This window comes from Ambystoma mexicanum, chromosome 13, assembly GCF_040938575.1.
Source record: "Ambystoma mexicanum isolate Mex_15411 chromosome 13, UKY_AmexF1_1, whole genome shotgun sequence".
Classification (NCBI taxonomy): Eukaryota; Metazoa; Chordata; class Amphibia; order Caudata; family Ambystomatidae; genus Ambystoma; species Ambystoma mexicanum.
Window position 1 is genome coordinate 715,601,721 of NC_090938.1, and position 15,349 is coordinate 715,617,069.

The 15,349-nt window shown below is 46.5% G+C and overlaps 1 protein-coding gene across 1 annotated transcript in view; it reads left to right on the plus strand.

Moving 5' to 3' along the window:
* Positions 1-5,667: 5,667 nt before the first annotated feature.
* Positions 5,668-15,349, plus strand: part of LOC138521779 (E3 ubiquitin-protein ligase TRIM39-like) — an 85,160-nt gene continuing 75,478 nt past the window's right edge. Inside the window, exons 1-2 of the mRNA XM_069634853.1 lie at positions 5,668-6,048; positions 12,526-12,621. Coding sequence (XP_069490954.1) covers positions 5,713-6,048; positions 12,526-12,621 — 432 coding nt within the window. The 5' untranslated portion in view covers positions 5,668-5,712. The remainder of the gene's footprint in view (positions 6,049-12,525; positions 12,622-15,349) is intronic.

Consider the following 15,349-nt stretch of genomic DNA (forward strand, 5'->3'; position numbering starts at 1 on the left):
AGGGGGGAGTGAAAGATCAGGGGGAGGTGTTACAGGAACATCACACTCCGAGAAGGATGAGGAATTGGTGCCGAAACTACATAAGCCAGATGCTGGCAACCAAGCCGCCAGGGCAGCCTAAGAGGATCACTGAGGAGCGGTGAGAGAAGCCGTAAACTCATAAGTGGCAGTCACAGAGAGCCTCTGCTACTTCCTGCAGTTAGTGGTTGAGACCCAGCGCCACATTCTGGTGAGGAAGTGTTACCCTGGCAGAATTAGCATAGTTGACCTAAAAACATTTGACCGAAAACATTTGATTGAATTCTTTTGACCTTTTTTGGGGTCAAATTTAATTAAATATATATATAGGGGTGGATAAAGGTATAGATTAGGTTGAGGGAAAGTGGGGGGAGATTGCGGGTGTCTCTCCCACATTTTAGACCAAAAACAAGGTCAAATAAATTTGATCAAATGTGATTAGGTCAAATAGACTGAAACCTCGCCTGGTGACTGTAAGTGATGTGCGAGTCCTCCTACTGTAGTGAAGGATATTAGGAAACCTCCTACTGTAGTGAAGGATATCAGGAAACCTCCTACTGTAGTGAAGGATGTCAGGAAACCTTCTACTGTAGTGACAGATAACAGGAAACTGCAACACTGTTGAATGGTTTATAGTCAAAATGCCAAAAACAAAAAGGTCGAAAACAATAATGTTGAAAAAAAAAGTCACATTTTTTATTTTTTTTTTGTTTTTAATGGGGGAGTTCCCCCCCAGCCCCCTGTTTATTTTTTATACCTAAACCCAAAAAAACATACAAATAAAAAAAAACATTCGGTTTTTTTTCGACTTTTTTTTTCCCGACATTATTGTTTTCTACTTTTTGCAGTCGACATTATGACTGCACACCCTGTTGAACTGTTATCTTCATTCGAGTGTTAGGCCGTAACATACCTTTTGTGTTCATAAAATCTGTATCCTCATCAAATTGCAAGCCTTTTTGTGGACCCCACTCACCCTCTTACAATGCAATCAAACCCTCACTAAGTCACTGGTTCTCAACAATCGTCCCTGGAGGCAGGGGTGTTGCTAGGTCTGGAAAAGATCAGGGGCTACGCTAATGTTGGGACTGGCGGGACTCAGGGCTGGCTAGCCTTTTGTTTGTAGCACCTGAGCTTGTACCCGGTACTACAACCAAAAGAACTGGGGCTATAGCCCCCTCGGCGCCCCCCCTAGCAACGCCTCTGCCGGGAGGAAAACCTGACGGGAGTGGAGGCACGCTAAACCAGATCTCAAATTTTGATGCTTCAGCAAAGCTCAACGCCCTCGGAAAAATGTAGCACATTGGACCAGCCAAGTTCCAATTGGCATCAAACCTCACGAAAGGCTACAGGCAGCTCCCCTTGGCACCAGTCGAAGTCAGCACTCTGTAGCCCAGTGGGACTGTACCCCCCTTTAGGGTGTCAGGGAGCTCCAGCACCTTTCCAATGTGTTGTGGACACTATCCCGCAGCCCCTTGGTGATTACGCCGCAGCCTATGTGGATGACCTTGTCATGTCTAGTCACTCCCGGAGAGTACACACGTGTAACCTTTACAAGTTCCTCAAACCTTGTGAAAGTCGGCCCTATGTGTGAACCCCCAGCAAGTGGCATCTAGCTATGCCCATGGTGCAATACATTGGTTAAGAGCCTATTCACACTCATGAAGGTAGGGAGTAGAGCGTGCAAAACATGCCAACTCCCTGGACCAAGGAAGATCTGCAGACCTTCCCGGGATTACTCGGTTCCTATAGGAGACACATCCCAAATGTCTGTAATGCCCTCTCAACACAAAGGAAACAGGCCGAACTAACTGGACTGCTGAAGCAGAAGGAAACAGACCCAACCAACTGGACTGCTGAAGCAGAAGGAAACAGGCCGAACTGACTGGACTGCTGAAGCAGAAGGAAACAGACCCAACTAACTGGACTGCTGAAGCGGAAGGAAACAGGCCCAACTAACTGGACTGCTGAAGCAGAAGGAACAGGTCGAACTAACTGGACTGCTGAAGCAGAAGGAACAGGCCAAATTAACCAGACTGCTGAAGCAGAAGGAAACAGTCCAAACTAACTGGACTGCTGAAGCAGAAGGAAACAGGCCAAACTAACTAGACTGCTGAAGCAGAAGGAAACAGGCCAAACTAACTAGACTGCTGAAGCAGAAGGAAACAGGCCAAACTAACTGGACTGCTGAAGCAGAAGGAACAGGTCGAACTAACTGGACTGCTGAAGCAGAAGGAAACAGACCCAACCAACTGGACTGCTGAAGCAGAAGGAAACAGGCCGAACTAACTGGACTGCTGAAGCGGAAGGAAACAGGCCCAACTAACTGGACTGCTGAAGCAGAAGGAAACAGGCCCAACTAACTGGACTGCTGAAGCGGAAGGAAACAGGCCCAACTAACTGGACTGCTGAAGCAGAAGGAAACAGGCCCAACTAACTGGATTGCTGAAGCAGAAGGAACAGGTCGAACTAACTGGTCTGCTGAAGCAGAAGGAACATGCCAAATTAACCGGACTGCTGAAGCAGAAGGAAACAGTCCAAACTAACTGGACTGCTGAAGCAGAAGGAAACAGGCTGAACTAAATGGACTGCTGAAGCAGAAGGAACTGGCCCAATTAACCATACTGCTGAAGCAGAAGAGGGTTTGGGGATATTGAGGCAATATCTTTGCCATCCACCCTTCCTCCCCATAAAACCAGATTTCAACAAAACCTTTATCTTACAAACTGGCGCTACTATTTTATGTTCGTTATGACAACACACGGATTCTTTTCATGTGATTCAAGCCTGCAACCCTTCTGAGCACATAATGCACACTGACCTTTCTGCCTATTTCATTTATGAGAGCAACACACATTTGGAGAGAGTTAGCCTTCGTGAATCAGGCGCTGTCTGCATATTTTGCATTCGCTGTGTGCTAATTTCAACGCCCCTATTGCGAGTCACCTGAAGCACGCAGAGTATTTACTCCTGGGGGACGGAGAACGCCCTGGCAACGCCCCTGCTCAAGGACAGTTGTTGGAGACTGCAGCCGCTCCATCCCGGCTAGCCACAGCCCACTTAAAGCCTTGCAGACAGCTGAAATGAAGTGTGTGGCATTCTCTTGTATACTCCCTCCAAATACTGCACCCTTTATGCCATGGATGGAAGTACCACGTGCCCTTGTAGAAAATCCAACTCACAGAGGCATGCACCTGGCATTGTGCCATGCAAGACCCAGGAATGCTGAGACTACAACCATCCATCATCATGGACATGACATAGCTTTGAAAAAACCCGTCTTCACTTCGTGCATTACAAACAGAAGCATGTCAGTAGCGCAATGTGTTGGGACTGGGTGCACGTCATGTCATTCGTGCACAGATGACAGTTTATGCACATAAACCAACCATTTTGTCCAATAATGTCATGGAATGCACTAGATAGTGTTTGGATCACTGTTCTCCACAGGTGCCCATGATGTTGCATTGGGACATGAATTCCTATTGGGCCTACCATCCAAGGACATGAATTCCTATTGGGCCTCCCATCTAAGGACATGAATTCCTATTGGGCCTCCCTTCCAAGGTTGTGCTTTGGCTGACATGGGTGCACTGCCACCTGCCACTCGGGCCAGAGCTCTAGGCATGTCGTTTTGGCAGCTTTGTGGATTTCAGGGCAGGAAACCACCGCAAAGTCACGTGAAGTTACGTGGGCGACCACAGAAGGGAAGCATGAAGCCAGGGGAGAATCTGACAGGCACGTGCATGTTGGTGCATGTCCATGCTGCAGTGAAGATTTCATTCTGGCAAATGTATCATGTGCTAAGGCTGAGCACAGTGCACGAATGCTGTGCACATCAGAGCATCACACGCGAGATTCTCTCATGGAGAATGCCTGAGTTAGGTAGGTGACCCCCAGGTAGGGTGGGGTGGCGGGGGCTGCTAGAGGCACACTTGAATGACATGCGTGCAGGACATGATTGAATTTGCATATTCCACACTGACTTTACTCATCCACGCATGTGGGAATAGGTCTAGCACAAGGATAGTGTTAGGGTGTGGGGCCCGCATTTTCCTTGTTGTGAAGTTAAAGATTACAGTGGCAGGGTGCATTGGGGGGGGGGGTGCATGGCTACCCCCAAACTCGTGTCCGGCTCCGGGTCCCGTGAAAGGGGAATTACCGTGCCATTCTGACCTTGGAGGGCCCAGTAATTCCCCTTGCGCGGGACACGGAGCCGGTACGTCCCCTTTACCATTTGAGCCCCCATAGGGCTCAATGTGAATGGGGAGGATGGTTGCCACCATCCTGTTCTGCTTGCGGGAGCCACTCTGCACGCGTGGTCTGGCCAGGCGTGCAGAGCGGCACCCGCGGGCAGAACTCGTAATGTGGCGGCATGGGAACAACGGCGCTGGTAGCCCTCCCGGCGTCGTTGTTGCCTTACTGCCACTATCGTAATGAGGCCCACTGTATCCTGAATGTAACTAACCATCTGTTCGATTGTAACCAGAGATGTAAGATTTCTTGAACATGCTGTGATACCCCAGGTTCTGGGGGTATAACAAATGCCATAAATAAATAAATAAATAAATAAATAAATAAATAAATAAATAAATAAATAAGAGCCATCACATGTATGGTTGTCGTTTTCAGTTTATTCACAATTAATGCATGATGCTGGGGGGAGGGAGGGATTGGGAAGGCGTGTGGGGTTTTAAAATGTGTTATGCTACATGATGTGCACTGTCTAAATGCCTGTCTCATTATTGACAAAGAGATAATAACATTTGATTTTGAATTTCTTTTTAAAAAAGCACACTGAAACAAAAAGAAAAACACTTCTTTCCAGGAGCAGTAGGAACTAAAGCAGGAGAATTTGGGGTGAAAATAGACCTTCAACGATGGAAATGTTTAAGTGCGAAGGAATTAGCGTTTAGTTGAGCTGGGAGGGGTGGGGGCAAAGTGGGTGTCACCAATCCAAGTGCCTCACTATGAAAAAACATTTTAAAAATAAGAAGTACATACGTTTGGGGAGTATTTAATTTTAGAAAACAAACAAGTAAAATAGCCTAGTTCGCCATGCTTACATTTTCATTTAAAAGATCTTTTTTTTTTTTTTTAAATTCTTGAATTAACCAAAATGGTTTTTACAAGATGGATCTTCATTTTTATCATTTTCATGAATTTCAAAGTAAAGGGGGCTGTTTGTACCTCTTTATTTTCACAGCCCCGTTTTCGGTTCAGTTCGGGTTAGTATGATTTGGCATTTCTGTGCCCACACTGAAGAGGGCGGCTATTTACTGAACAGCTCAGTTAGGAAAGAGTGAAGCCAGAGCCTGATTGCAAAGTGTTTGACTTTCATGGCCAGAGATGCAAACTTTCTTTTTCTGGTCAATTTCACCCAGCATCCGCCCCCCCCCCCTGCAGGGGCTGGAGCATTGCCTTTGATGGGGACAGGGCATCCACCTTAGGGATCTGCAGCGGCGTGCACCTGGATCACAGCATGTACGCCTATAAACCCCCGCTCTGATAAGGCCTAGGCATGTTTCTATGGCTGCGCCACTCCCTACTCTGCGCCTGATAAGCTCAGCAAACACAGGCAGAGCTGCACCTGCGCGCCCGCACCTCCTTCTCGCCCGAGCCATGGCGCACCTGGAGGAAATTGTCCAGGACGGAGCCACTTGTTCCATCTGCTTGGATTTCTTTACGCAGCCGATGACCACGGGTTGTGGGCACAATTTCTGCCATCCCTGTATCTCCAAGTACTTAGCTGACCCCTCAACCAACTTGTCGTGCCCGCAATGCCGCCGAGTGTCGGAGCAGGGGACTCTCAGGTCCAATGTGCAGCTGGGCACCATGGCGGACAGGCTCAAGCGCCTCAGCCTGCAGAGGGGGCCGGCGGGCAGGGAGTTCAAGTGCCCGAGACATGACGAAAAGCTGAAGGTGTTCTGCAGAGATGACCAGAGGGCCATCTGTGTGGTGTGCAGCCTGTCCCGGGAGCACAGCGGGCACAGCGCGGTGCCCATTGAGGAGGCGGCCCAAGAGTTCAAGGTACGCTGCAATGTATCTCCCCTTGTTATGGTGTGGATAGAAATTCCCATAGTGCATAGCTGCAATATGCAAATATAAACACTTTCAGGGCAAGAGTCTTAAAATTAGCGCATCTCATCATTTGCGCCAAAAACAGGCGCAGCCCCACCCACACAGGACGACCAAGTGAGCGCTTGCCAAATGTACTTATTCAGATGCACTTGTTCACCCCTTTGCGCACTTGCGCAAATTAGGAGGCTTTTCTGCAATTTAAAAGAGCATCCCAAATTTACAAACAGAATGCGCTTTTAAATGCCCAGAAATGAGGGTCATGCCCGCGCGCCTGTTTGGGAGCAGGGGGAGGTGCAGATCATGACAGGGTCGTATTTTAGCCTGTCATCACATTACTTTAAGCAGCTATCACACTTACGTTTCCATTCCACAAAGAGGGTTGCACGTGGTTCTTTTCTGAGCATTTCTGCAAAATGTGCTTCCAGCAACCTGGCAGCTGTGAGCCTCTCCTTGGGACCAATGTATTATAAGATATGATATGACATTTATAACGCGCCTATACACAAGTGTTTCAAGGGCGCCTGGACAGAGCTTCTTTGCGCTAGTATCCGGCCCCTCCGGAAATGCTCCGGTCACCTTTGAGAATAAGGTAAACTGTGCATGTCTAAAAGCTGCGCAAAGGAAACTAGCGCATTCTCTGCGCTCCTCTCATTTGCTACTTTTTTAAAAATCTGCCCCCTTTTTTATTCTACAACAAACGGGCACACAATGACTCGCAAGCATTCTGCTAAAACAATCCCTTTTTAAAGAACAACAAACATATGTAATGCTGCTAAGCCACACTCTTGTGTTATAAGCCAGTGGCGCAGGTTTCCACCTGATTCTATCGTTCACACGCTCTTCACATGCACAATAGCCCCACAATCCATCTGTGCGCATGAAATATACACTCACAGGGCCCTATTCATGGAATATTTGCCCGGTTCAAAGTGACTTTGCACTGCCGACACATACCCTGATTCGTGGAACTGTGCAAAGTGCATGTTCACAGTGTAAGGTCTGCGCAAAGCCATTTTGTACTGCAACAATGACGATGCACCGTAAAAATACACTTTGCACAGTTCCATGAATCAGGGTTTGTGTCGGCTGTGCAACGTCACTTTTCAGCAGTGCAAAGTCACTTTGAACCGCGCACATAATTCCATGAATTAGGCCCATAGGGATCCCTGCGCTGTGGTGTTATGTTACCAACTCATGCACTTTGCTCTGTTTGTGCTTTAACTGTTTTATAATGCGCACTATAGCACATGATAATTTAAGATCCAACGGTATAGCGCTTATGACAAGATGAAGGGGTCATTTGTTCAGGCACCTGGCACCCTAAAGTGAACGCGCCATATTCACAAACGCACAGAGGATGTGCTGTTTCCATGTATGCTCATTCATTCATTTATTTATTTATATATTTGGTGCTAAAGCCCGCAGGCATCGGAGCGCATTACAAAGAGACAGGACGTATAGATGCAGAGTAACGGGACAGCTTATAGATACATATAGAGCTCATTTCATGGGTGCTAAGGGTTGTCTTGATTCAAAGGTTTATTTGAAAAACAGTGTGTTTAGATTCTTTCTGAATTGGGTATAGTTGGTTTCAAGCTTCAGGGACAAAGGTAGTTCATTCCATTTTTGGATACTTCTGGTCGGGAAATCTTTGCCAAGGCCATTTATCTTTTTTGTTGAGATGGTTTGTAGAAGGCCTTTGTTTGATGATGTTAGGCATCTAGTTGGTACGTGCCACTTAAACTGTTTCTTTAAGTATGCTGGGGCTTTACCATGTAGGCATCGATGGACCATGGTGAGGGACTTAAAGGTGATTCTCTCTTCCATGGCCAGCCAGTGTAGATCTTTCCTATCGCCTGTGATGTGTTCCCTTCTTGACCTGCCTGTGATTGTCCTAATAGCGTTGTTTTGAATAACCTGGCATTGTGTCAGGCATTTACTGTTTGCTCCAAGGAGCAGGGAGTTGCCATAATCGAGTCTTGAGAGTATTGTTGCTCTGGCTATTGTGGTGCTATTCTTCTGGTCGAGCAGGGGTCTGATTTTTTTCAAGAGTTTTTGGTGGTACGGGCAGCTTCTTTTTAAATAAGCTGTGTGGGCCTCTGCTCCTAGAGAGGCTTGTAAGTAGACTCCTAGCGTCTTCACTTTCTCAGATATTGGAATTCGAGTGTTTTTGATGTTGAATGAGGAGTAAGATGAGTTCAGTTGTTTTCTGGCATGTGGGGATCCAAAAATCATTAGCTCAGTCTTGGTGCTACTACGGCACATCCAGTTGTCCTTCATCCATTGCTAAAATGTACACCTCACGTTATTCTTGAAGGTGACCTGGGCTTTTCCAGAGGGCTGGACAGGAACGCAAAGATGCGCTGTCCAGCCGTTTTGCACACATTAGTGTCAGGAGTGCCCTGCCGACACTAATCAATGGCCACCTCCTGCTGGTTGCGCATTTCACCGAGACGGCCCGTTTGAAATACTTGGAAAAAAAGCATTTACATATCTGCTTGGGGGATTGAAATGCAAGTGTAGCAGCTGTGGGTCAGAAATGACCCTGCCATGATTTGCCTATATGAGAACAGGTGCAGGGCACAACCCTTAGTTCTGTGCATTTAAAAGGGCATCCCGTTAAATGCGCAGACACGCCCCCTGATATGCGAAATGTACAACGGGGTCAAAAGGGGCCTCTGAATTAACACACCTAAGAGGCGCTCATTCGCATGTCCTTTGGAAATGGGCATCGCGTCACTTGCGCCCCAAACAAAGTGTATAGAATCAGGGCCAAATGTCTATAAAACAGGTCCCAGGGAGCATCTTTGCAGGCCCATAACACTCCTTAAGACCAAAATGTACAATGTCGAGTTCGCAGGTCAAAGGAGGCATCTTTACAGAGGCATGACACCCCAAAATCAAAATATATAAGAGCTTCTTTAAAGGCACAGGGCACTTCCTAAGATCAAAAGATATAATGCCGGAGTTATAGGTACAAGGCACCCTAACATTAGAAGGTATAAGGTCTGTGGGGCGAGAGGGGCATCTTTAAATCTTTGCCTGTGCATGGCACCCTAAGATAACAAATGTATTTGTGACAGGTGAGGGGGCATCTTTACTGACACGGAACACTCCCTAAGATCAAAGAGTATAATGCAGAGGTCTGCAACGTGTGGCTCCCCAGATGCTCTGGATTACAACACATATGATCCCTCACCATAGAATAAGCTGGCCAGGGCTGCTGGGAGTTGTAGTCCATAACACCTGGAGTGCCAAAGGTTACAAACTCCTGGTATAATTCACATGTGACTGGTCAAATGGAGCGTCTTTACTGGCACATGACATCCTTAGGTCAAAAGGGGCAAGGCCTTTGGGACAAGTCAACACATTTGTGACAAGGCGAAGAAGGAATGTATCGTCTGTAAGGTGTAGTGTCACCCTCTGTCCCTGACTAAATAGGGACATGTCCTCAATGGTACCTTAAGGGTATCAGGTAATAATGTCCCCATACATGATGTCCCCATACATGATGTCCCCATACATAATGTCACAGGGAAAAGCCACTGGCGACATTATATATGGTGACATTATGCATGGGGACGGGTTGCAGGGATGTCCCCTGCTCCCCTTGTAAAAAAAAAAAAAAATCGGGGGTTACGGGGGTGTCCCCCGCATGTTCAATGTAATAATGTCTCCGCAAAAAACAGCGACTTTTTTGTCAGGAGACATTTTTGCGGGGACATTATTACATGGAGCCACCTTAAGGGGCAATGCATTAATGAAAAGATATTGACAACTAGTGTTGACATAAATGCTTCTCGTTGCCTCGGCAACCAGCCAAACACCAGGATCTAGGACTACTTCCACAACATGCACAAGCATTTACCTGTTGTGATTTATGTCTGCTGTCCTCATGTCCCCATTGACCTAAGCTTATTCCTGACAGTAGAACCTGGGTCCAGTGCATTAGGAGTCTGATTCCATGATCATAAACAAAGGAATTGCCTTCAGGCACAGGTGAAGACTATTTGGTATACCTTAATATGATATGATAGGTTACTTATAACGCGCTTAATACCCAGAGGTTTCTAAGCGCGGACCCAGGGATCGAACCTGTGTTGCTCTGTGTCGTCTTGCTTACAAGGCGAGCACGTTGCCGCTGAGCTATCCTCCCCAGACGATGTGAATTGTATGGTCTGCACATCCATTTCTGTCATTGAATTACTTAAGCGTTTTCATGACCTTGACTGCTGCTAAGATCACACAATCAAACAGCCACAGCAATTCGATATTGTACTTGTGTCAGCTATGTGAGAATGGCTCAACTGTGACAGGATGGGTGTGTATTAGTATCTGGCAGGAGCGTCTACACTGCAACCATTTGAGATAATGGCCAGGTAGCTCTCTCTTTGATACCTCAGTGCAGGACACAGGAACCCTCCCCAACAGATCTCCAGGGAACGAGTGCTTCAAAGGCAACACTTACACAATAAGGTCTTCCTCACACCAGGGTGCTGACTACTGGATCCCCTTTGAAGTCAGCACACAACAGCGCTTGACAGTTCTTAGAAATCCCACTAGACCTGCGGGGCGCGTTCCTTAGTTTACACACTCGACCTGAGAGAAATGCACTTGCCCCATTGTGACTGATGACAAAATATTTACAAATGCCATCTATAAAATGGTTCACGTCACCATAAGCACATGTCATATTTGGTGCAATGCTGCCACGCAAAGCCAGCCATGAAGTGTTAAACCTTTATTTGCCATTTACTACAAACAAATTAAATGGTGTACATTTAAAATGAAAGATTCAAACATTCCCATACTTGTCAGCTTGGTCGAGTACCATGAGAATGGTACTCGCCTTTCATAAAAACTCTTCACCAATGTGAGTGACCTAGTAGTTTTTGTGAGTGCCAAAGTCCTCCACCAGTGAGGTGAAGACAAAGTTCATCCAAGGCAGAGACGAGCTCTCTCCACTAACCATCCCCAGTGAACAGTGGGGCTGAACTGCATGGACCAAGGCCTAAAGGCTGGCTGCATAGGAACAAGAACCCTGTTCACTGGAGGTGAAGGCCCACTGTAGGTGCCAGACAACATCCTGGAGTGGAAGCATAGGACGGAAGGACCCATCCTGCCTTGGATATGCAAGATTGGAACTCCCAGAAGTCCAAAGGCAGCTGGAATCATGTTTCATCACATTGGAAAATCTGCAGGCCAGCTCAGCCATGGTTGATGCACTTCGAACCACTATGGGACCCACAGTGCTTGCGTTTAGCACTTTAGCAACCTTCAAACCACTTGCTGTGCTGCGAGCCATCCCGATGCCTGCTTGACCCATTGCCACTGTCCACATCAGTCAAGCCAATTGCTGTTCTACCTCATGGTAGCAAATGACTCAAGACCAGGCTGGAACTGCTAGAAGCCATAGACTCGCTGTCGAGAATGCCCGCTCGACCCAGCAGAACCGTCATCCAGCTGCTGACTTGACTCCGGTCCCAAACCTTTGCAGACCATCGTCTTGACAGTCCTGAATGCTGACTTGACCCAACGGGAGTCTGTACCTTCGAATTGACTGAACACCGACCTGTGAGTGGGACCGCACAGACTTTAAAGTCTCTACATCGGCTCAACTGCAGTGAAAGCACCTAGAAACCCATCTTGATGCTGTCAAGCACCTAAGACCAAGAACTAAGTTATTCCGAAGATGACCCGTCCCCAGTCCACTATTAGGGACCATAGTGGTTTCGAAGTCCCCTTCGATACCTTATCAAGACATAGCTTTGATCTGTTGACACTGTTGCCAATCTTTGTCTGAACCCCCTTGTTTATCAACCCAGAGTGCACTTTCGCTTTTGAGTCTGCATTCTCTCTCTTTCTTTTACAGGGGTGGGTTTTTCTAGTGTTTTCTTGATTGAGTGTTATTTTATTTGGGAACCATTGTACTATTGCTGTTTGGGTTGTTATTGCTGTCAGCTCACACCCCTCCTGAAGATATAACCTGCCATCGGCCTGCGCTACCACAAAAGGCGAAGGTGGTATGCCGGTCGCGCTGTGCCTGTTTCATGTGTCTGACTGGGATCAGTGCTGGTCTAGTAGCAGTGTGGGGCTGAGTAAGCAGTAAACATAACTCATCCCTGCATTCCTGCAGGACAGTAGTCATTTCACCGCAGACTGTAACTATTCAATTGAAAATATATGTAAAACTTAACTAAGGAACGCCTGGCTCTCAAAAATCAGATGATGTGAAGGAAACTGATCCAACTTGCCAAATGGGCAAGGCCTTCTTAAGCTCCACATAAACTATGGAAAACCCAAGAATGGTGCAAGGACACCAAACCCACCCAGGTGACACTCCACCAGACCTTCTTCCCAATTGCCATGTCAGTATCTAGGATGGTCCCTCCAGCCTGAGCCTCTAAACTGTTTCTTTCCTTACAGAGAATCCTCCAGGGCTGGCAGAGGTTTCTGGACAGGGAGTTGGACGAACTGAAGGCGTTTACATCCAATCAACGGAAGAAGGCCGCGAGGATGGAGGTACAGTTGGAGATCTGATATATTGGCGGTTTTTGTGATTTTACCTATATTGTATTTGAAACTTTGCCCAATTAGAATAATGCAGGAAAAATAATGCAGTTTACCCTAAACGCATTGAAAATAACGTTCACTTAAAAGCAAGACAGCAACATGGAGTTACTTTCTAAACATAACTCAAATGAAGTGAAAATAATTGTATCAAAGGTCATTTGAAGAAGTAACAGTGATGGGTTTTTTTTGTGTCAACTTCTTCGGCCCTGCGACCAGTTTCGCTTTTTAGTGTATCCGTGTCGCGTGTGTGTGAAAGGGGTCGGAGGAACCGCTCGCCCCCCTCCGTTGTCAGTGTGAAAGGTTATTGCTTCCCCACAAGAAATGCTGACGAATTCCTAAAGATATAAAACAAGCACTTGAATTTGAACCATACTTGTGGCGCAGCTCTCGTCTGGAAGCAATAACCTTATGAAACATACTCCAGCTCGGAGTTGGAAATGAGTGTGTTTGCAACCTCACAACTGTGCACTCTTATTAGCCTACTGAGTTTACCCTCACTGTATCCATTATCAATACTTATACCCGGAACAGAATCCCCTTTGCTTTCCTATTACCTAACATCTAATTCATTAATTCATTTTCAATCTTTCTGGCCTCATCAATAATTTCCTAGTAACATATTGCCTACATTATAAATGTATGGTGTAAAACATTTGCTCTTATAATCCACACATATTGAACTCCTTACACCTGTTTCCTTCATTATTCCCAGTCATCCCTAATTGGACATCGTGTTATCTATATGCCCCAATCCCTGCACTAGAACCTAAAGCCCTCTTAATGATATATTTGCACTTCGGATGGAGCGCTCCCTTCATAGTTTTTTCGGATACATGTGTAAAAATATCGCAATACAAAAATATTGAGGCATGGACCCTGAGGGGGACACCCCCGCAACCCCTGCATTATGATTAAATGTGCGGGGGACAACCCCGAAGCCCCCGCTCCCACAAATTATCCCCCCAAAAAATATCGCTATGGCGAGACAGACGACCATATATACGGCGATATTTTGTCGCGCTCTGAAACAGTTGTGTATGAGCGCGATAGAAATAAAATATCAACATCAATTTTTGGTGGGGATAATATGTAGGGATACCGTTTATTCTACCTTCTCTTGCAATTGAAAGAAATTCCATCTAGAAAATATTCGTCTGAATCTACAAAGTAGTATTATCTACTGCAAAGGTCATAAAAGCTTACGGCAGAGCCATCACGCTTTCGAGTGTGATAGTTGTGTGATTGCAAAGGTAGTGTGTCATCACCTAAATCTGTGTCACAGACAATTAAAAAAAGGGGAAATAGCATCAGAACGTATTCTGTCTCCCCCCTTGTTGTTACTAACCTTAACCAACAAATGTAACCCTCTGGGAATGGTGGGGTGGTCAATGTCTAATTGCCTTTGAAAAACCCTTATATTGTACTTTTGTGTATGTCCAGTTTAATTAAAGGGCATCTGACTTTGAGTATTCCTTGAAAGACTTCTTTTGCTCCTATACTCAAAGGACTCCTTTTGTTCAAGTGTGTCCTCCCAGGCTTGTGCTCCAAGTGTCTGCTCTTTCCCCAGGGTAATGAAACGCAACCAAGTGCTCCCCTCGATCACTGGAGGTGGGGGTAGCGGGATCAGTGAGATATGAAAAACCAGGCCCTCCTCTAATGACAGGTAACGCCAAGTCAAATAGAACACAAGCGACACCAATTAGTACAGAACCAGCATCCCCAGCCAATCCCAGCCAACTAGCTCACCCGCCCCATAATTGCTAGCAGGTATCACACTGATATAGAGTTGTTTGAATGTTAGCACTCACCACACTCAAACTAAAATATGGGCATTAGCATGGACACTGGCCGTATGAGTGGCGAAGGAAGGCAGGTGAGGTTGTGAAGGAAGTTGATGAAAGTGGAGGTCAGATGGGAAAGGGACTGTGAGTACCGGACAAGCCCAGATCAGGACAGAGGCACAGAAATGCTCCCACACCCCATCTGGGGAAATTACGGAAACCCAGCGCCTCACTTCGAGACAAATGCCAATTAACCAATTCCACTAACAATTTCCCCCCTCTGCATACACCTCTCAAACTCTAAACCAAACACAACCAGAAGCCTACAGCACAACAAACCGCACAAACTTCACTACACTGCAACAACAAAACAAAACACACATAGTCTCAAAACAGTACACGACGACTACCGGCCACAAACAACCAAGGCCCAACCAACGGACCCACCGGGTTGAGGCCGCCAACAGCACATCACTGCTCTCTTGCACTTTCCCAGCTTCCTCCCACTAACTCACCCTCCCGTTCCCCCTCTTTCAGAGCCGCCAGAGCGCCAGGGGACCACTCCGGTGGTGATAGTGCACAGTACAAATGTCCTTTAACATTAACATTAACAATGATAAACTTCCAAGGATACCTGTTTATTCTGGTGGACTAAGGATCCTAAGAGATATGACCATTCCTGTACTCAGTGCAAGACCCACCTGGGGTTTCTGTTTATTCGTAAGGTTGGGGTCTGAGGGGATTGAAGAATTATAGCTAGTGTAATAACACATGAAAGCCCCCCATACCATTATATTTGGGGTGATCATGAAGTAGGAGAATCTGGGCACCCCAAAAGCAAGTCACTTCCTAGGGTACTATTTGGAGAGCAGGTATTCCCTAAGAATTATGACTCA